The sequence below is a fragment of the Zootoca vivipara genome, chromosome 11 (assembly GCF_963506605.1).
Source record: "Zootoca vivipara chromosome 11, rZooViv1.1, whole genome shotgun sequence".
Classification (NCBI taxonomy): domain Eukaryota; kingdom Metazoa; phylum Chordata; class Lepidosauria; order Squamata; family Lacertidae; genus Zootoca; species Zootoca vivipara.
Genome location: NC_083286.1, coordinates 12,593,190 through 12,616,158, shown reverse-complemented (window position 1 = coordinate 12,616,158; position 22,969 = coordinate 12,593,190). Strand labels below are relative to the sequence as shown.

General features: G+C 44.9%; 1 protein-coding gene across 2 annotated transcripts in view; it reads left to right on the top strand.

Moving 5' to 3' along the window:
- The first annotated feature begins 5,076 nt into the window (after positions 1–5,076).
- The window catches only part of ROR2 (receptor tyrosine kinase like orphan receptor 2), a 164,014-nt gene continuing 146,121 nt past the window's right edge, over positions 5,077–22,969 (top strand). For both annotated transcript variants that reach the window (XM_035099905.2, XM_035099906.2), the window contains exon 1: positions 5,077–5,352. In XM_035099905.2, coding sequence (XP_034955796.1) covers positions 5,280–5,352 — 73 coding nt within the window. In that variant the 5' untranslated portion in view covers positions 5,077–5,279. The remainder of the gene's footprint in view (positions 5,353–22,969) is intronic.

Here is a 22,969-nt window from a genome sequence, read left to right as displayed (position 1 = left end):
GATGACTGGGGAAGAACAACAATAAGAACAACAACAACATCAATAGAATTTATATACCACCCTATACCCGCAGGTCTCAAGGAAGTTCACAGAATAAAATAAGAAAATAAAATAAAACCACAAAATACATAATCAAAATAAAAACAACAAGAACCTAATAACCCTGGTCTCCGGGGTCCTAGTCTAACACACTAACCACTACACCATACTGCCTCTGAGTAAATGTATTAATAATACAAGGTGTGGCCGGAAAGTTCGGTGAATGGTTACAGAAATCGGACAGCGAGAAATATTCAAACATACAATCGGCATCCGAAACCCACGAAATGCTCACAAATTGTGTACTGAGATGAAGCTGTAACTTGAAAGACAGTGTATGAGTGGTTTCCATGAAGGGCGGCAAACAATCAAAGATGACCCTCGGTCTGGAAGACCGTCAACGAGCAGAACGGCGGCAAATGGCGGTAGAGTTCGTGAGTTATTGATGCGGGATCGGTGTTTGTCCATCCAAATGATGGTGGAAGAATTGCATAAAAAAGGTAAAGGACCTCTGACAGCTAAGTCCAGTCAAAGGCGACTCAGGGGTTGCGATGCTCATCTTGCTTTACTGGCCGAGGGAGCTGGCGTTTGTCCATAGACAGTTTTTCCGGGTCATGTGGCCAGGAGGACTAAGCCACTTCTGGCGCAACAGGACACCGAGACCAGAGCAGCGCACGGAAACGCCATTTACCTTCCCGCTGGAGCAGTACCTATTTATCTACTTGCACTTTTTGGCATGCTTTCAAACTGCTAGGTTGGCAGGAGCTGGGACTGAGCAACGGGAGCTCACCCCATGGCGGGGATTTGAACCATGATCGTTACTGAGGTTACTAAGTTGTCCCACCCTCCATATTCTCCTGATCTGGCCCCACCAGATTTCTTTCTTTTTCCAAAACTGAAATCTACACTGAAAGGGCACAGATTTCCCAACATTTCACAAGCCAAAAGAGGACTTCTCCAAATTTTCCAACAGTTCTACTAATGTTGTCAACGGTGAATTGTATCTGAGGGCGCCTACTTTGAAGGCCTGTAAGGTATGTACGGTCGAATATTTCTCGCTGTCCAATTTCTGTGACCATTCACTGAACTTTCCGGTCACATCTTGGAACTCTGGGTGACAAGAGAGAGACTGAACTTTCTCTTTGAAAAGCCACAAAAAGACTTCGGCCAAGGATAATGCTTTCTGGAGGTTTTTGGGGGAGTCAGAATCTTGGGAGGGTTGTGCCCCACTTTACCCTATAGGGGAGTCTCCACTGGCCCATACCATAACTTTCCACATTTAAAGTACATGACTTCCGAGACTGCTGCTAAGAATTTTTATACCGCCGCTAAGGGTGCTGGGAATTGTAGCTGTGACAGGGTTAGATGACAGCTCCCAGGATTCTTTGGGTGAAGCCATGTTCTTTAAATGTGGGTGAATATAGAGGAAGCGGCAAGTTATTTCTGAGCAAGAAATGCCCCTCTTTCATGACCCCAAACGAAAAACAGAATCGGATCTAAAGGAGTCGTGGGTTAGAGGGCAAGGAGAAGGATCACTCAGTTGAGGTCGACCCCTGCTTTCTTCATTGCAAAAAAGAATCTTACGTCAGGATTTCTCTTTTTTAACAACTAAGGGAAGGTCTGGCTTGCCTGCAGTAAATCTCCCACTCAAGGTTGGCTGAAGCTCCATTTCCCAGGAAATTAAAAATTCACTCCCTCCTCGTCTGTGCTGACCAGAACTAGTCAAACTGAAGAAACTAGTCCCATGAGAAAAGACACAGGAGATTTTTCGCATGGAGGAATACTTCCTACATGCCTCTCCTGCTGTGCTGCAAGTTTCCAGGGATATAAACATGCAAATAGTCCTTTTAATGGAACAGCCCTGGAGGAGAGACATGAAATCACTGCAGTCAAAGGATGGCCTAAGATTTAATGCAGATTAGTTAGCTCTTAATGGACTTTTAATTTGTGGTAGGGAACCCGTAGGTCTCTGAAGGGTGCCAAGAGGATATTCTGGGCTCAGAACACTGTACAGCAAAGTCCACAACTTACATTGGGTGTGTGTGTGTGTTATATTCCAAGGATTGTGCCTGAAGCCAAATAATTGTGTATTGGGTGAGATTGGCAAAGTCATTTCCCCCAGAATCCTGCCCACTTTCTAATTCTTTGCCTAGTAATAATGTGAGGTGAGAATATTCTCCGGAGAACATTCTTGAGAATGAGAATATTCTCTGCTAGAAAACTCTCCAGAGAATATTCTCCACAAACTGGTAAATTCAAATGTAAGAACAAGTTTTACAACCCACATTTTAAAAATCTAGTAAATAATAATAATAATAATAATAATAATAATAATAATAATAATAATAAGGGTCTGGATTTGATGTCCTGCTTCATCACTACCCTAAGGAGTCTCAAAGCGGCTAACAATCTCCTTTTCCTTCCTCCCCCACAACAAACACTCTGTGAGGTGAGTGGGGCTGAGAGACTCCAGAGAAGTGTGACTAACCCGAGGTCACCCAGCAGCTGCATGTGGAGGAGTGGAGACACGTACCCGGTTCCCCAGATTACGAGTCTACTGCTCTTAACCACTACACCACACTGGCTGTGATATTAAGTCAAGCTGTGATATTGCCAGTGTAAGTAATGAATAATGACTTTTTTGATCCAGTTACATTACTGGGCATTGTGTCATTCACTATTGGTAGTTCTGAAATGTGAGCTACAGAAAACTTTTTTTTAGTTTTAAAAATGCTTTTCTTTTAATTTGATGAGCATTTGAGTTTGTATGTAGTTCAACTATATGTAATAGCCTTTTTTCCTATTTTGGTGTGACCTTATTCTTAGCAATTCTATAGGCTACCCTTGGCCATACAGTGTGGTTGTTGTTTTTTTAACAGAAAGTAGCTTTAGTGCTTTATACACTTAAAGTACCTTGGCCTATACAATTATGTGTAACAGTGTGTGAGGTGCCCTTGATTTAAAGAGTTGACGTTTCTATATTTTTATTTAGCACCAGTAACTGTTTTTTGCAGTGCCGTTCAATGGTACAAGGTGCCATTTACTGATTGACATACTGAAATATATTATCATATAATATAATATATTTAATATTAATGGCTTATTTTTATGTATGCATATAGTTTTGTTTATCAAGCTGTGTTTTAGTCACCAAACAGTTATTAAGCATCAGAGCTATTAGAAGCACAAGATATCCTATTACTGAATTTACTTGAATCAAACCTTAACATGCCAATTGTATTTTTTTTGACTTGTCCTATAACATGTACATGTTCTAATGGAAGAATGAAATATGATTTAACTACTGAGTTTCCTTATACCAAACCGTAACATGACAATTACTGGTGCCATCACCTCAGAATTGTGAATTCTCCTATTTTAAATGAAAATTCTCTAATATTCTCATTAATAGAGAATATTCTCGAGAATATTCTCCAAAAGATTATTCTCCAGAATTTGACATCACTATCTTTGCCACATGTTTACATGGTTGAATTCGCACAAGTTGCTTGCTTAATGTATGTGGATTGGGCCCTCCAACCCACTCAAAACTCAACCCCCTTTTGCATGTGGCATGGAGATAAGAATAAGTCCGTGGCCACATACATAGGCCAGACAGAATGTGGACAGGTAGTAGGAATTTGTAGTCTTTTGATAATAAGGATATGAACTCCCTAGTGCAGGCATGATGGGAACTGTAGTCCCAAAACAGCTGGAGGGCCAAGTTTGGCTATGCCTGCCTTACTGGTTTAGTTTTCCCAGGCAATTGGCGAGCCCCCAACCAAACTTGGGTTGCAAACCATGGTTAGTCTAAACCAGGGTTTCCCAAACTTAGGTCTCTGGCTGTTTTTTTGTACTACAACTCCCACCATCCCCAGCTAGCAGGACCAAGTTTGGGAGACCCTGGTTTAAACCACAAACCTGGGTTGGGAGGTTTGGATAAGCCCAGCCACGGCTTAGCTCAACACTAAGCAGCAGAGCAAAGGGGGATGAGCAGAGTGGCTGCGCTGTCATGTCTGGGCGCCAGGCAGCCATGGTTAAACCATGGTTTGGCTTAGCATGAAGCCTGAAGCATGACACTGGCTGGCTGTGGTTTGCTGGGGTGTCTGCCAGGAGCCTTTCCCAGCCAGCAGGGATTGATCCTGGAATGCAGGAAACTCAGCTAAAGCATCAGTGACAGATGGCCATCCAACCTCTGCTTTAAAATCTCCTAGGGAGGAAGAGTCTACCACCTCCCACTGTTGAATGACTCTTACTGCCAGAAAGTCCTTCCTGATGTTTAGTTGGAATCTCTTTTCTTGTGTAACTTTGGTTCAAGTCCTACCCTCCAGAGCCCTTGGGATATCTGAAGACGGCTACCATTGAGCAGGCAGCTCAGAAAGTAGAGCATGAGCAGGGCTACCTTACTTTAAAGGTCAATTTGAAAGATGGGGTGTGTGGGGGAAATTTCCAATTCCAAAAGGCAGCACTTTGTCCAAAATTTTGATGTGTGTTATTCCTAAAAAGAAAACGAAAAAAGCTCAACAATTTTGTGGTCTTCCAAAATAATAAATAATAATGAAACTAGGCAACCCTACTACTTTTTTAAACACGGCAGAAAGCCATCACCCTTTCTGAAATATGGCAACTCTAAGCGTGAGACTTAATCGAAGAGTCGTGGGTTCAAGTCCCATGCTGGGCAAAAGGGACTTGACCCACGAAGGTCCCTTCCAATTCTACAACTCTGTGCTTCCAGATCTCCATTCGGTCTCCTCCAGATGCGCGCGCCCCTGCCCGAACCAGGCCACCCGTCTCTTCACGCCTCGCGGCGGCGCGCACCCTGGTTCGCCGCTTGCTCGGCGCGAGGGATCGCGATAGCGGCGTCGGGGGCGCGCCTTTCCCGCCCCTCGCCTTCCCTTCGGGGCTGCCGTGCGCGCGAGGAGCAGCGGCTGGCTGGGCTGAGTGGGCTGGCCGGCGGGCGAAGGGAGGCGCGCTCCCAGCAGGCGGACTCAGTCGGCGGCGCCGCCGCGTTCCTCCCCTCGGGCAGCGTCCGCTCGCGGGAGGAGGAGGAGGCGGAGAGGAGGCGGCAGCTGCAGCTTCTCCGTCGCTCGACGTCCAGGGAGCCCGCAAGAAGACAGCATCCTCGGGAAGCGCCGCCAGCAGCGTCCGCCACCTTCGCCAGCCGAAGAGGCGAGGGCGGCCACAAAGGGTTCTTTGTGCGGCGGCGGCCCCTTCGTCCTTCTCACTTGGCCGGCGCCAGCATGGGGACAGCCAGCGCCACCTTCGTAGCCGTGCTGGCGGCGTCCGCCTGCGTCCTCTTCCTCGACGCGGCAGGTAAGGTTGGAAGCGTCTCGACGGTGTCTGTCGGTTTGCAGCAGCAACAGCAGCACCGCCGCCGGTCTTACTCCAGAGTCGCCCCGACGGCTCGCCCTTGCCCCGTCGGCCGACCCCCCGACTTGCTCTCGAGTAGACCCATGCCACGGAATGCCGTCGAGGGTGCGCGCCGCTCCGGAGCGGCCCCATTTATGTCTTGGAAGGGAACTCTCTGGACTCCCACGGCTGGGAGGCTTACTCTCGAGTAGCCCTACTTAGACTTCGCCCCAAGAGGCGTCGAAAACCAGTTGCTGTCTAGGCAAAGGCGTGCAGGAGGAGTAAAAATGCGATTTTATTTAATTTTTTAAACTCGGGAGTAGCCCGATCGGAATCCGTGGCAGCTCCGTCGAGGGGCGAACCGGTTGCTCTCGAGTAGTCCTGCTTGATACCTTTTCACCTCGGGTACAACGGCAGCCTGGGGGGGGGGCGACGACGAGGGAGTGTAGGAAATTTGCCACCGTGCCCTCTAGAAAATAGTTTATCTAGGTAGGACTTTTGAAGCTGTGCCCTTTTTAATGCTTACTCGGAAGGAAGGCGCGCGGGGCGGGTTACGCGAAGGATCGCCGGGTTACGCGAAGGATCGCCGTCGAATCTCGGGCTGTATTGTACTTGGCGCGGAGAAAGGCGTCCTGCAAAGTCCTTTGGGGGCTGTTGCTCTCCTGAAGCACCATTGAAAATTTACGTCCGTGCACTCGTGTTGGGAGTTGTCCTTCCAAACCCTTTCATCTGCAAAAGCCCAGCAGCGCCATCCTGCCCTCCTCTCTCTCCGTCTCTCTCTCTCTCCCCCCCTATACTTTATTGTGCAAAATAAAAACATCGCTGTATTCCCCACCGAGAGGGAGAGAAGATGGGATGGGGAAGGTGAGCATCATGATGCGTAATGGTGGTTTGGAAAGTTTGGGAAGAGTTACGCGGCTCCATCCAGCATTAACGCCGCCCCCCCTCCCGCCTCTGTAGGAGACGTGAAGTTTTCACCTTGTGGAGTGAGGAATCGGGACAGGAGATGAGGAAATAAAGGGGATTTCCCTCCTTTTAATTGCACGTTATTTTTCAGTGGGGTGTTGGGAGAGGGCAGACAAAATATTTTGGGAGCCGAGTGGCTGCCTCTTGTTTGGCGCTTCCAAGGAACCGAACCCATAATGGGCAGAAAGTCCACCATCAGTGGGGATAGTGTGTTATTGGGTTGTTGAGTGTCCCCAGTAGGGGGAAAGGGTGTGTTCAGCTGTGCTTTGGAGTTTTGTCCTTCTCTCTCTCTCTCTCTCTCTCTCTCTCTCTCTCTCTCTTCCCCCCCCCCCTTCCCACGAGTGCTTTTTGCGCTTTCGGAGAGCCCCATTTCCTGTGTGTTACCTGACTGACCTAACCCAGAAAGAGAGCAGAGAGGATCACAGAGGGCGGGGGGGGGAGCCCGGGCGGTCAGGAAACATTAGGATTCGGTTCAACAAGCCTTGCGATTGTTTGGAGAGCCTGAATTCAAGCGGCCCTATTAACATCTGACCTTGCACACTGGCTGGCTGGCTGCTGCTGCTGAATGGTTGCCAGCTCGTCCGGCATCTCTCTTTCTCCCTGCCTTAACAGCAGCGAGATTTATGGGAGCTCTTTAGAGAGGGAGGAGCCGGGGGTGTGCAGAGTGAATATGAGACTGGTGGAAGACTTAACAGTCCTTGCAAAAGCAATTGCCTGATCTTGCATTTTATGTCCAGCTGTGGATTTGTGGCGCTTTCTTCTCAGCCTTGCATTTTATCCCCTCCGCCCCAGGCGCTGTTAGACTTAGGCTTTGATCCTGGGGCGAAATAATTCTATGGCCAACCATCCTCTTTCCAGGTAAATTTTTTGTGTGTGGCTCCTTTGCACTCTTAACTTTGGCTAGATCTGCCCAGCAATGGCAGAGAGATCATACAAAGTCATTCCCCACACCTTTGAATCATGCTTAATCACTTGGCTGCGGGGTAATTTGGCAGGTAGCCAGTGGAGCTTCCATTTCTTTGGTTTTATTATTATTTTTAAATTGCTTTAACTTTGATTGCCCTGAAAAGGGATCCCATTCCCAATAGAAAAATAACAGGCCCATACTGCAGATTAGAGAGGGCCTGTTAATCAGTTGCATGTTTAAAAGAACTTTTCTCTTCCTTTTGTTGAACGCACTAATCCATTTACCTCCCCCCAGGAGGTGACAGATGCCTAGATTTCCTGTTATTCAGCTCCAGGGTCCCAGGGTCTTGCCATTTGTTGCTTTAGCATAGGGCAAGAGATAACATTTCTGCCTTTTTTTTTTTAAAGGGGGGGAACCTTATGGCTGCCTTGAAGGACTCAGGGCAAGATTGCAAAATCAACAAGAGCTAATATACAAGTTGCAAGTACCCTGGATTCTTCCCCTCCCTCCTGTGGCCTTTTGTCTCTGTTGGGGAGGCACCTTTATCATTCCCAGACTGAAATACCCCCAGGACTGATAAATGGCTGAAAATATGATAGAAATTATGTATGCATGCTCTTTTAAAAAGACTTGGGAGCTGCTGAAGTGAGGATGGCTGGCTGCTCTTGTTTGCTGGAAGTCCCAGGCACAAAATGAGATATAACCTCCCACCCCAACCCCATTTCCTTTCAACAGCTGGATCTGTTTTAGGGGGCCAGCACTGAAAGCTCCAAAAAGTCTCCTGCCCCTTGTTTCTCACCGCAAGAGGTTCTCCTTCCTCCTTTGACAGATTTCAGCCTTGTTCTTCTTTTTCCTAAAAAAAAAAAAATATCACGTTTTAGTAAAATACTGGAAATATTTTGATTGAGAAATAAGCAAAGTTAGGGGTCAGCTTTCAAGTCTTTTCCCCAGAGGTGCCTTTTTTATTTTTATAAAGAATCCCATGTCTCTTCCATCTGCAAAAATGTTCTCTGTGCGAGATTCTAAATTGCTGTTTTCACGTAGTGGTTGCACCTTATTTACTGTGGAATGATTTGACTCTCTTAAAAAAAAACCCACGTTGCACACAGTTTCAGATAGAGACGGGTTTGTTTGCCTTCTTCGGGGTATAGTCTCTTCGTGGGATGTGTTGGGAGTTTGTACTTCAAAGGGACAAAGAGTGCCAGCCTATTGAGTAGCTTCAAAAATATCCACATATGTTTGTGGTTTACTTTGACAAAATGACTCTTGCTGTGACTGGCCTCTCAGAATTTCAGTGAAATAAGTTTGCGTTACCAGCTGTGGGACTTAACACCGTTTATACTTGAACAGAGATGGGTTGGTGCTGTGCAAGCCCCTCTTGTTGACCACATGGAAAACTCTCCCATGTTAGAAAGGGCATCCATAGATGTGCCCCAATTGCACAGAGACTTGCTTGCTTGATTTCTCTTTCCCTATTTTTGAGGGGCCTAATTTCACAAATGGAGCCTCCACATAATAAGCATACCTGCCAAGTTGCTGTCAGAGAAATAATGGACCGGGAAGGAAATAGCAGACCGGAAGTAGCGCTGCCGCCATTTTGGAACTGGGCGGAGCATGCTCAGAAGTGACTTTTGATGCTGCTTTGCCCAGTTCCAAAATGGCCGCCGCGCCAGAAGCCGCACTGCAGCCATTTTGGAACTGGGCAGAGCAGCATCAAAAGTTGCTTCTGAGCATGCTCCGCCCAATTCCAAAATGGCCGCCGCGCCAGAATAAACCGGGGAAAAACAAAAAGTCCATTTTTTCAGCTGGGAACAGCTGGAAAAACGGGGATTTCCCAGGGAAAACGGGAGACTTGGCAGCTATGATAATCAGAAGCTCTTGTGGAGGTTTCAGCAAACATGATAGGCTATTTGCTGGCGGTGGAGAAGAGTTTCTATTACACATCCACCATAGTATCATAATAATGGTCCAGAAGACGGTATGATCTGGAGCTATAAAACTAATTAAGTCACAGAAATTATCTTTATTTGGGGCTTTACCCTAAATAAGTGGAAACTTAAGCCTTCCTCTTGATCCATAAGAGTGTAACTTGTATGTTCGTGCCTTAATTGCAAAAAAAAAGTTAATTTGAAACATTAGGGAGAAAAGGGGGTGCGTTTCAGACTGATGTTTAGCATTTTTCGCTCAAAAACAGTGTTCCCTTCACTCTTAACAGGGTTTACTTATTTAAAATTGCAGTACAGTGGAACCTCTGTTTATGAAGACCTCGGTTTATGAAGACCTCGGTTTATGAATTTTCGGTTTATGAACGCCGCGGACCTATCTGGAACAGATTAATTCTCTTTCCATTACTTTCAATGGGAAAGTTCGCTTCAGTTTATGAACGCTTCAGTTTATGAACAGACTTCCGGAACCAATTACACCCATGCTTCGGGTTAAGTATGCTTCAGGTTGAGTACTCCGCGGAACCGTCTGGAATGGATTAATCCACTTTCCATTACTTTCATTGGGAAAGTTTGCTTCAGTTTATGAACGTTTCAGTTCATGAACAGACTTCTGGAACCAATTGTGTTCCTAAACCGAGGTACCATTGTATAATGTTCTGATCTTATGCACATTTAGGGTGCTACAGGTGAGGGCTTAATATTGGAAACAGATTGTGCTGATACTGCAAATCAGTCATGAGCAGCAGTATGGCTTTTTAAAAAACTTATCCCATTTTCTGTGGATAGGGTAAATCTGGATTAAATAGGGAAAATACATGCTGAGTGACATTTTGATGCCAACAATGTCTTTAAAAAAAAAAGACACTGAAAACAACAGCTACTACTTGCGTGACTGAAGAGCACTGGTATCACAATAAACACTCACCTGGAAGCACTTTTTAATTCATTTTAGATGTAAGACCTCCTTCAGTCATACACACCAAGCCACATGGGAGCTGCTTCTCTACGGTGTAGTCCAGGCATCCCCAAACTGCGGCCCTCCAGATGTTTTGGCCTACAACTCCCATGATCCCTAGCTAACAGGACCAGTGGTCGGGGAAGATGGGAATTGTAGTCCAAAACATCTAGAGGGCCGAAGTTTGGGGATGCCAGGTGTAGTCTCACATATGTGTGTAATGATCATATGAATGTGTGTGTGCAGTTGCTTGGGTTGATTGCATAGTCAAGGGGTCCCCAAACTAAGGCCCAGATCCCGGATGAGGCCCAATCGCCTTCTAAATCCGGCCCACGGACGGTCCGGGAATCAGCATGTTTTTACATGAGTAGAATGTGTCCTTTTATTTAAAATGCATCTCTGGGTTATTTGTGGGGCATAGGAATTCGTTCATTTCCCCCCTTCAAAATAGAGTCTGGCTCCCCACAAGGTCTGAGGGACAGTGGACCAGCCCCCAGCTGAAAAAGTTTGCTGACCCCTGATAGTCCATGGGTAGGCAGACTAAGGCCCGGGGGCCAGATCCAGCCCAATCGACTTCTAAATCCAGCCCGCGGATGATCCAGGAATCAGTGTGTTTTTACATGAGTAAAATGTGTCCTTTTACTTCAAATGCCATCTCTGGGTTATTTGTGGGGCCTGCCTGTTTTTACATGAGTAGAATGTGTGCTTTTATTTAAAATGCATCTCTGGGTTATTTGTGGGGCATAGTAATTCGTTCATTTCCCCCCTTCAAAATAGAGTCCGACTCCCCACAAGGTCTGAGGGACAGTGATCCAGCCCCCAGCTGAAAAAGTTTGCTGACACCTGGCATAGTCCTTTCAAACCTAATACAGTGGTACCTCAGGTTACAGACGCTTTGGGTTACAAACTTCGCTAACCAGGAAGTGGTTTCTCCAGGTTAAGAACTTTGCCCCAGGATAAGAACAGAAATCACATGCCAGCGGTGCAGCAGCAGCAAGAGGCCCCATTAGCGAAAGCACGCCTCAGGTTAAGAACCATTTCAGGTTAAGAACGGACATATGGAACGAATTAAGTTCTTAACCCGAGGTACCACATGGTCATTCCCATTCACATATGTACAGTCATACCTTGGTTCCCGAACACCTTGTGACTTGAACGTTTTGGCTCCTAAACGCCGTAAAACCCAGAAGTGAGTGTTCTGGTTTGCGAATGTTTTTTGGAACCCGAACATCCGACATTGCTTCTGTGGCTTCCGATTGAGTCCAGGAAGCTCCTGCAACCAATTGGAAGCCCCATCTTGGTTTGTGAATTTTTTTGGAAGTTGAATGGACTTTCAGAATGGATTCTGTTCCACAACCAAGGTACGACTGTACTTCAATATGTGGCTTGATTTCTGTGGGTACATGATGGAGGCCTAAGAATGCAATCCTATGCTTGGCTACTCTGAGGTAAGTCCTGTTAAGTGGAACTTACTGGCGCACAAACATTCTGAGCCAAGGTTCCTAGGATCCAGCAGTTCATTCAAATACAGTGGTACCTCGGTTTACAAACACAATTGGTTCCGGAAGTCTGTACTTAACCTGAAGCATATTTAACCTGAAGCGAACTTTCCCATTGAAAGTAATGGAAAGTAGATTAATCCGTTCCAGATGGTCCGTGGAGTACTTAAACTGAAGCGTACTTAAACTGAAGCGAACTTTCCCATTGAAAGTAATGGAAAGTGGATTAATCTGTTCCAGATGGTCCGTGGAGTACTTAAACTGAAGCGTACTTAACTTGAAGCGAACTTTCCCATTGAAAGTAATGGAAAGTGGATTAATCCATTCCAGATGGTCCGTGGAGTACTTAAACTGAAGCGTACTTGACCTGAAGCGAACTTTCCTATTGAAAGTAATGGAAAGTGGATTAATCCATTCCAGATAGGTCCGTGGAGTACTTAAACTGAAGCATACTTAACCTGAAGTGAACTTTCCTATTGAAAGTAATGGAAAGTGGATTAATCCGTTCCAGACAGGTACTTAAACTGAAAATACTTAAACCGAGGTATGACTGTAAATGTAGACAAGTAAACGGCATTGAATTAAAAACAGCTTGTCTTTTTTGGGGTTCAGTAGATTGTAATAGAACATGCTTTAAAGCAGCAACAAAACACCAGTAATTTCAAGGGGTCTGTTCTGAGCATAACTAAGTCTGGAACCAACCTGTAGGATTACAACTGTGCAGTCCTATGCACATCTGAGAGTTAAGTTGCACTGAAATTTGTGGAACTTACTCCTGAATAAATATGGCTATTGGATAACTAACACCATGAGTAATGCCACTTAGATTGTCATTCGTTCAGTTTGTGATGAATTTTGAATTGCAGGCTTTAACGTGAAACCGTTTCACTAGTTACAAAAATCTCTCCTTTGCTTTAACAGTTAAATTGATAATGAAAGAATCTTAAGTTTGGGTCAAAGCAGCAGTTAAGACTTCCCCTGAAAATAGTTCTTCCTAGGGCATGACCTGATTATTATTATTATTTTTAAAAAAGCAGTAGTTATGTCACAAATGCTGGGATTCCACAATCTTGTCTTTTGTGGAAAGCACAGCAATGTGGCGGTAGGGGAAGAATGGAAGATTGACAAACTTGGCAGATTAATCCTATTTAGGAAGCTTTCAGTTGTTTGCAGGAAAGCTGATCCTACTTTTCTTTTTAAATACATTTCACTCTGGGCAAGGTGTTAACAGCGCTGAGTATTAGTCGGATGTATGGAAGCAATTTGGTTACTAATTGCAAAATGAGCATTCATGCTTTGGGTGGGTAAGATTAAAATGTAAAAAGTTTTTGTTTCTGTGTGCTGCAAAATGTGCTTGATAAAGGTGCCCTAGATCTCAGGCCTCTTGCGTGTAGTTTGGGCACAACTGCCAAGTTAAAAGTTTGCATTCAGTGAACTCATAAGTTTGAAGCATGTAGCACCTGAAATATATAATTACATTCCAGAAAAAAATACTAAGTTTTTCTCATAGCCCTGGTCATTATAAGCATAGCTAACATCTTAAAGGAAACAAGCTACATCTAGCTAGTGTCACATCATTTAGAATGTCTTTGAATTGTGATATGTTTGTTCCATATTTTACTGTTACTTTGGTTAAAATTCTGTTACTTTTGTAGCAGGCTTCCTTGTGTAAAGGAAGGAGGTGCAATTTAAGTTTGTTTGTTCTCCCTGGGTTTGTTGCTTTATAAAAGGAAGCTGTCATTAAGCTCAGTATGTCTGGAAAGTATGCAAGTACCAAGTCTTTCTAATCCAATGAGTACAAACTAGTTAGGGCTTCAAAGAAAACGAATGACAGGCTTTTGCTGCCATGAAAGAGGCAGCATTGTTTGTTAATCCTGTTTTTTATTGTTATTTAGACTGCTGGCTCCTGTAGCATACCCTGTAACCATTTGGAACAAATAGCAATTTGACATAAATGCTCGTCTTTTCTTTGTGTTTTGACTGAACCATGGGAGAGGTTTGAAGTTAAAGGTCCCTTCCCAGCTTACGCGGCATTTACCTTTTATACAACTTTTTGTCTGATTTTGAGTTTTTTGCCCTGCTTTCCCCAACCTGGTACCCTACAGATATTTTGGGCTCAGTTCTTGGGAGTTGGGGTCCGAAACATCTCGGGGACACCAGGTTGGTGACGACTGATTTAGACTGTTACATTTTGTATTTCTTTAAAAAAATAACATGTAATTTAAAATTTCCTCCAGTGCCCTCGCTTCAAAATGAAACCTGTAGTTTTCAGAAGGTATTCTGTCTTCATAGAAAAAGAAACAAATGTTTCCACTAGGTTAATGTTTCATTTTGAAATTTGCAAATAGGTGGTTAGAATAACGTCAGCTTTCATGCTTCGACACATTACATGCTTTGTGAGCAGCTTTGAGCTCTGCTCGGTTGTTGGAAAAGCATCATACAAATATCGGATTGATGACCAAATAAGCTAGTTAACCCTGTGATTCCTTGCACCCTTGTTGACAGTTGCTTCAACTGTGCGGGGAAATCTTATTGATTTGCATTTCTGGATGTATCTATATGATGGATGAAAATTTAAAAATGAATGTAGCCAGGTAGCCAAATTGTGATGAACTTGAATGAAAGGAGCCTGTGAGACAGTAGCAAGTTGTTTCATGGAAAGAGGTCATTGTTTGCTCAGTTTCCCCCTCCCTAATCCTTTTGAAGAAAGATATCTTCAAGAACCCAGGTGGCGCTGTGGTTAAACCACTGAGCCTAGGGCTTGCTGATCAGAAGGTTGGCGGTTCGAATCCCTGTGACGGGGTGAGCTCCCGTTGCTCGGTCCCAGTTCCTGCCAACCTAGCAGTTCGAAAGCACATCAAAATGAAAGTAGATAAATAGGAACCGCTACAGCAGGAAGGTAAATGGTGTTTCCATGTGCTGCTCTGGTTTGCCAGAAGCGGCTTTGTCATGCTGGCCACATGACCTGGAAGCTATACGCCGGCTCCCTCGGCCAATAATGCGAGATGAGCGCGCAACCCCAGAGTCGGTCACGACTGGACCTAATGGTCGGGGGTCCCTTTACCTTTATCTTCAAGAAAGCTCTTTGACTCTTGTAAATAACAGCAGAAAAGAAAAGCACTACTAAATTATCTGGCTGCTTTGATCACCAGAGATTGGTTGGTCAAGAGGCCCCTCCAACTTGGACCATTGGCAAGCTGTTGGTGACAACATATTTCTATCACATTCTTTGTAATAATAATAATAATAATAATAATAATAATAATAATAATAATTTTATATACTGCCCTATCCCTGCAGGTCTCAGGGCAGTTCACATGATAAAAAAGGGTGTCAGTCAGCCAAACGCTGCTACCATGCACCATATCAAACATTACCTCTATCAACCCATAAACCATTCCCCCTCAGCAATATTATAATAGTGCCCATAACTCCATGTGTAATAATTGGTGTAATTCCTTTTCTCTGACAAAAAAATGATTCCCTACTCCTTGGACCCCTTCTTCTTCTGTTGCTGTGAACTCACAGTTTTCTTTCTTCCCTTCAGTTCCTTCTCTACCAGCCAGACTAAGAACACAACAAGGTCAGGCATTTTCTGGAGCCCAAAGACTGGCAGCTGTGCTGTTATTTTCCCTTGGCATGGGAAGCCAAGAAGGTTGGAGGCAGCATGAGAGAATTTTCACTTTGCACGTCTTGCTGCTTCTGGGATTTGGGGGCCAACTGAGAGCAAAGCGTTGGAGGTCCCATACTGGCTTACAAATGGTGAGCTTTTTATAGAGCTGCAGTGGTATCACACTTGAAATAGACTTCCGAGCAGTCTCCGGCTTCTTTCTTTCTCTGTCAGGCTTCTGTTGGAAGTTTTGATACCACTATCAATTTTCGAATGAGTCAGGGTTTCCCCCATACAGTGGACCCTTGGGTTACGTTACCTTCAGGTAACATAACTTTCGGGTTGCGAACGTGGCAAACCCACCCACCCCTCCCCGCATGTGCGGGATGGCAGCAGCCAGGAAGGGCCCTCTACTCCCTTGCACGTGTTTACGTGCGAGTAAGCCTTGTTGTGCTCAGTGAGAGCGCTCATAGCTTTACAGCAGGGAGGGGGGACAAGGCAGTCTTCTCCTCGAGGACTGGATCCTGGAATGTCCAGCACATCTCTCTCTCTCTCTCTCTCTCTCTCTCTCTCTCTCTCTCTCTCTCTCTCTCTCTCTCCCCCCAAACCAGCCCTTTCTCTAAAGCCAGCCCTTTCTCTAAAGCGGCCCCTCCCGGTTGCCCAGTCCCAGATGCACAGGAAGGCAGAGCCAGCTGGCCGCCTCAGCGTCTTGATGGCTCGGTCACCCCTGAACTCTCGGCGCAGAGCCGTCCGCAGTAGAAGAGCCTGCTGCAGCACTCTAACGGGCTGGTGGGCTCTTCCCCAGACTCAACCTTCGGGCCCCAGACTCTTGACCTGGCACCCCAGAGAGCCTGGTGCCCGGGTGCCCCGCACCCCTAGCATGTATGGGTAAGACGGTTCTGCTTCCGCCTGCTTGGTGCCTGCTTGCTTCTCTGAGAGAGAGAGAGGGAGAGAGAGAGAGAGAGAGAGAGAGAAAGGGCTGTTTGGGGAGGAGAGAGATCGACAGATCGCGGAGAAACAATCACATGATCTACAAGTCGAACCCGTTGGACAATGCTGCTCTAACCCATCTTCCCCTACCCGCATTATGCTGTACCTGGGGTTTATGGACAGCCAGGTAAACAATGCTTTCTTTGGAAAGCCCTTCCCATGCCACCCTGCTCCTGTGTTAAATGTGCTGTTGAAACACATATCATGGGAATCCCATGTACCTTTTCTACCACCTTCCTGTGAGCTTCAGCCTGGCAGCAAGGGTTAAATATGCTGCTCCTTTAAGATAAGAAGAACTCTGCATGATAAGAGCTTCTTTTCTTTTTCAAAGTTGCTGCTCTGACTGGCTCTCCCTTGTCTGCTCTCCCCGTAGCCAGCCAGCTTCATCCCTACTTTTAAAAGTATAAATTTAAAAGATTTTACTGCAAGGATTCTGCCGCTGCAAAAACTTTGAGAACCACTCAGTTACAGTACCTGTTTTGTGCCTGCCTTTAGTTACATGAAATTCAAAAGCTTGCATACCCTTCATTACCGAACTCCTGAGTACATCCCCTAATAGCTGTAACTTAAACATTTTCTTCAGTAGTTTAGGCCAATCCTGCTTGAATGTGCTAGAGTAGTTTGAAGCCATTCAGTAACAGTTCATCTGGTAAGTATTATTTCACAGTGAAGTGGCTGCTGTAACTGAATTTGCTTGCTTTTTTCCAGTTTAATGCCCTGACATTATTTTTCTATACTTTTGTGTATTTAACTAGAAGGCTTTGCATGCTGCGTAAAGAAAAGATAAATTCAGCCAGGGTTCTGCAGCAGGTTAGAGTTGGGATTAATTGAGTGTGAAAGTTAGCTTTTCAACACAGGCCTCATAACTGTCTAACCGAATCATAAAACTACCCCAGAAAATGTTTTGTTTTTTGCATTGTGAAGATCATTCATAATATTTTTCAGGTTCAGAACATTTAATGTGGAAGTAGTTAATAGATTTTTTTTATAATAAAAAAAGTTCAAATTAAAATTGCATCAAGTGGATTCAGACTTTCCTCCAGGGTGCTTCTGGGCATGTGGTGATGGCCATTCAATGATCTTGTGCAAGATGCGTCTCTTGTCTGTTGCAAGCCAGTTGTGTTTAGTATACTTGCCTGGACGATCACATCTGGGTGTAATAAGCTGAAATGTGAATGAGCCGTTTGGCGGCAATACACACAATCCCATTGCTCTTTTTCCTGAGCAAAGAAACCACCAAACCAGAAAGGTTTTAATTTACTTTTTAAAATAAAAAATAAAAAAATTATTAATTTTTTGACATATAACAACAAAACATACATCACCCACACACCAACCCCGGCATTACCTAAAATAGAAAACAAAAAACACAAATAAAAACATTAACATATAATAAAAAAAACAAAAACATACATATATAGTTCAAAAACCATTCATCTTTTCTGACATTGTAGGTTGACCTCCTCAGCCCCCCTTACTGTGGTTCATCTTATACTCTCTTTGGCAATGTCATAATCATCATCTTAACATTGTTTCTTTCTATCTTAAACATGTTTATACCTTTTAAATTTTACACCAAAATTCTATAATTATCCTTTTCTTTATAGATTACATATTTATCATCTATGACATCACACTCCTCTTTCCTTACATATTATATTTCTGCCTTAACATACTTCTTCATTTAATTCATATTATAAAATTCTTAATCTGCTTTTACACTATACTAAACTAAAAATTATCTTCCTTATACCCACACCTCTCTCTTCTAAGAACTCCCCATCTCAGTCAAAACCATATTTCTATTGTTAACCCTTCCAATCACAAGTCCCCTTTTACGGTCGGCAAGTCTATATAAACAGTCCTATTTTGATCCGGGTTACCCTATTACATAGCCAATTATAAACTACTAGTGGAATTCAGCCCGTTTAAAAACAGGCGCAAGAACGCTGCTCTTGTGCAGAGCCGGCATGGGACGGAGCTTCGGAGGTCTCCGAAGCCCCGTCTCATGCGGGAGGTGCGCGGCGAGGCGGCGGGGGGGAGGAGCACTTCTCCCCCCCGCCTCGTCGCGCACCTCCCGCATGAGACGGGGCTTCGGAGAAGGTCTCCGAAGCTCCGTCCCATGCGAGCGCAGAGAGGGAGGGAAGTCTGCGGTCCCGCCGCTCCTCTCACGGGCCAGGGAGCGTTGTGAGGAGGAGGCGGCGGCGGACAAAGATGGCGGCATCGGGCTCTGGAGACGCGGCGGCTGCTGCGGGAGCCGGACCGGGCTCCTCAAATGCGCCCTTCTTCCCCCCCATTCTCCTCCGCCGGCCTCCACACTCGCTTCCCCGACGCGCTGTCTGGCTGGGAACGGCAGTTGGAGGAGACAGAGGGGTGGGGGGGGAGGGCGCGCATGTGTGCGTTCTAAGTCTCTGGTCCAATCCCTGTGTCCCTGGGGCACATGCGCAGTAGCCCAGGGACACACGGGACAACTGGACGCAGAGACACTTGCATATTATTATATAGGATTTCCCTTCCTCACCCTTCTTTCTACCCTCATTCATTTAACCTTCCCCTGCCGCCCTGCGTCTTTCTTCAATCCTGTAATTCTAAGCACCCCTTTTCTGTTTTCTGTGGTCATCTTGACTCCTTGGTCCGATGTCTTCATCTGTCGAGAGGAGATATTTTTCAATTCATACTGGTTTTTCTCAACTAGTTTTTTGTGCACTGATGGACTTTCACTCCTTCTGTACCACTCAATTTCTTCTATATGGACTGGGGTGCTCTCACCCTTCCCCAGTGAAAGGTTTTAATTTACTGTTTTCCCCAAACCAGGAAGCTATGGTTGATAGCTTCAGAACAAGCCAAGATATCAAGTCATGTATTGAAGGTGGCCTAACATCCATTTTTTCCCCTGAAGTTGTGAACTATGGTTTACGAATTTGCACAAAATTGGAACCTTTAATTAATGGAATGCTTTCTGGTTGGGGAATGGGCTTTGTGTGTGCCCCAAAACCTTGTTTCTATCTCAGCTTATTAAGCTGCAATATGATTTTCTGAACACTCCCATTGTGTGCATCACATGTTATCAAATGGTATTTTTACAGTGCTTACTGCTGTGTGCTGGGATGTGAATTCTACACCCGGTCAAAGTTGCATGAGACCAGCTTTCTGGGACTTGTTGCCATTGCACATAAACTTTTCAGAAAACTCCATGCTCAGAAGTTATATAAAACGTACTCTTTTTCAATTGGCCTGACAGGCAGAAGGTTCTTTCATAATAATAATAATAATTTATTATTTATACCCCGCCCATCTGGCTGGGTTTCCCCAGCCACTTCTTCCTTTCTTTAAATAAGTTTTAAAGGAAATGTATTACATCTAGTTTTCAGGAATTCTGCCAAAGATTATATCAAGATTGTTGATTATAGCCCTGAATGAGTTTTGAGTGCACTTAGGAATAAGTGTCATAAAGAAGAAATGTAAGTGATATTTAAACAACAATACATTGAACCAATGAATCCAATTTTCATGAAAGGTGATTCTGACTAAAGACCAGGAAAAACTTTCTGACAGTAAGAGCTGCTTGACAGGGGAGGTTGTGGACTTTCCTTCATTTGAGGTTATTTAAGCAGAGGTTGGACGGCCATCTGTTATGGATGCTTTAGCCACGATTCCTGCATTGTAGAGGGTTGGACTAGATCGGGGTCGGCAAACTAAGGCCCGGGGGCCGGATCAGGCCCAATTGCCTGTGGATTGTCTATGGATTGGCGTGTGGATTCTGTTCGTTCGGGCTGCACCATTCCCCTCCCGCACCATTCCATTCCCCCCCTCCCTCACACACACCACGGTGGTGCCTCCTCCCTCCCTCCTCCTGGCTTCTCCCTGCCCTGCCTAGAGGAGGAAGGGGGCTGGGCTGAGCTGGCTGAGCGCCATTTTAAGCAGCCCCTCTCCGGAGCCAGCTCTTTCGCGCCGCTCATCTTCTTTCCTTCCTTCCTTCCTTCCTTCCTTCCTTCCTTCCTTCCTTCCTTCCTTCCTTCCTTCCTTCCTTCCTTCCTTCCTTCCTCTGCCCATGTGCTCCTGTGGGCCAGAGAGCAGAGTGCGCGAGCTTGCTCTGCCTACCCACAAGAAACAGCAGCATCGATGGTGGTGGCAGTGGCAGCCACAGGGAAGGTAAGAACTGGGGCTGGGGGGTGGGGAGAAGGACTACTTGCCCCCCTCGCCTCTTCTTCCAGCTCCCTCCCCCAGTGCCACTTTTCCAGTTCGCCACAAGGTCTGAGGGACAGTGGAGAGGCCCGCGGCTAAAAAAGTTTGCTGACCCCTGGATTAGATGAACCCCGGGGTCCCTTCCAATTCTACAATTATATGATTTTATAGGGAAACTAGTATTGTAATACTATGAAGACTAACAGATTTATTATGGCATAAGCAGTAATTTACTAGAGCCATTTTATTCCGTGCATGAAGTGTAAGCCTCACTTGCAAGTATACATACATGAGGGAATTGCAAACAGTGAGGTCAGAAGAAAAAGAAAAGACAGAGATTGACAATTTAAGTAGAAGACATAGATGGGCAACCAAGTTGGCATAGGCTTTACTAGATCGTCTTCCATGTTAGTCTGCTCCCTTCCCCAGATTTCCCAGTAAATGTGCTTCGGCATTTCTGTCATCAGGCATGTCTGATCATTTGGGGTCCTTGTCCCTGTGTAGCCCAACTCATGAGTGATGTAGCTAACAAAGGCGTGGCTTGCTTTAAACTCATGCCATGCCTATGTGGTTCTCATTGTTTTGACTCCCAATCCCACATCTTTACTGTTGTGGTCAGAGGAAGCCTTTGTGTTTTTAAAGCATTTCCTAAGCTCCTGAGAATTACAGTTCTTTCATTCTTTTTTAGGTGGTGAAGGTAGTAGCTATAATTAATAGGTGTGGTGAGAATTATTATACAGTTGTACCTTGGCTCCCGAACGCCTTGGGAGTCAAACGTTTTGGGTCCCGAACAATCGAAACCCGGAAGTCCGTGTTCTGGTTTTTGAACACTCTTTTGGAAGCTGAATGTCCAACAGGACTTCTGTGGCTTCCGATTAGCTGTAGGAGCTTCCTGCAGCCAATCAGAAGCCGCGCTTTGGAAGTCGAACGTTTCAGAAGTTCGACTTCCGAGGTATGACTGTATATATGTATGTGTATGTAAGGGGACATAGCTCAGGTATTTTGTACACATAAGGTGCCAGGCTCACTTTGTAGCATCTCCATTTAAAGAATCTCGGTGCCGCCATGATCTGGGAGAGCCACTGCCTTCTCTGAGCTTGGTACAGTGGGTGGGATGTTGTAACAACAACAACAACAACAACAACAACAACAACAACAACAACAACAACAACAACAGAGCTTGCTAGTGGACCCTGAATTTCTGGACCTCAATTCCATCAGTGTCAACACCATAGATATAGATGTATGTAATGCCTTTTTCATTGCCTGTTCACCCTGGCTTTTGCCAAGCCTAGGGGCAAGTTCCTGGAAGTGAAGTGAAGTCTGACTGCTGCATTGTGGGGTATCTGGAAGGTACTTATTTACCATTAGTGCTGCACTTTGAGTGTGACATTTCTGAGTGAGAGACATAGCTGCCAAGTTATCCCTTTTTTAAAGGGATTTTCCCTTATGCTGAATAGGCTTCCTCGCGAGAAAAGGGAAAACTTGGCAGCTATGGTGAGAGATGGAAAAGTTTGCATAACCGTTCACATTGGGATTGAAATAAATTATTTCCACTTCCGTGTTGTGTGTGAATGGGTGTGTTTTAAGCAATTCATAATGGAGTTTGTATCTTTTAAAATGCTTTCCAGGCCCAATTGGAATTTGGCTATTTAGGCTTCCACCTGTCTTCAGTCTCTATCCGCTACAAAAAAACCATACTTGTGTAGTAACTGTTATTATTGGCTCCAGATCCCCTTCATTATTAATTGTAAGCCGCTCAGAAGTTTAGACTTCCACCAGGACTGTACATGTGTATTTCTTGCTTCAGTTCTGTGGTATACTCCATGAGATAAAAGTCATTCTATTTCTAGGGAAACCAAACAGTTCAGTCTTTGCAATAAAGCACTTTTTGGGTGGTCTGCTCATATGAGGAAATATGAGAAACTGCTCATGAGAGTATTTCTGTTCTTATTGCAATTTGGGATGGGGGAAAATGAGGAGATTGTGGATGATCAGCTGTAGTCAACATGTGATATTGACTTTCTGTGAGAACTTACTCACTGGATAAAGGTTTGCTTGAATTCAGTGTTGTTAGCATTTTTCAGGCACCCAGTATTTTGAGGCATCTTGGTGAGGCTAACTTCACATGACCATGCCTTGGGTGGCTATAGCTGATTGTTGAAATACTACACATGAATATTCGGTGTTATGTTGGAGCGGATGTCAGAAAACAGGGAATTATGTTACACATGTGGTGGGGGTGTAAATATGTACAATTTTTTTTTGGCAAAGTGTGTTTAAAGAGATAACAGAAACCGCTGGGTTGAAGCTGACCAAAAGTCCAGAGGTAGTATTATTATCAATTTACGATGGGGTAGAAGGTTCTCAAGCTTTGAAGGACTTGCTCACAATTTTATTGACAGCTGCACAAATTATTATAGCTAGGAAGTGGAAGGGCTAAGCAGGATATGAAATAGAAGAATGGTATAAAGAGGTGTGGGATATTAATGATAAATTAACATGTGCCATTAAGGTAAGACG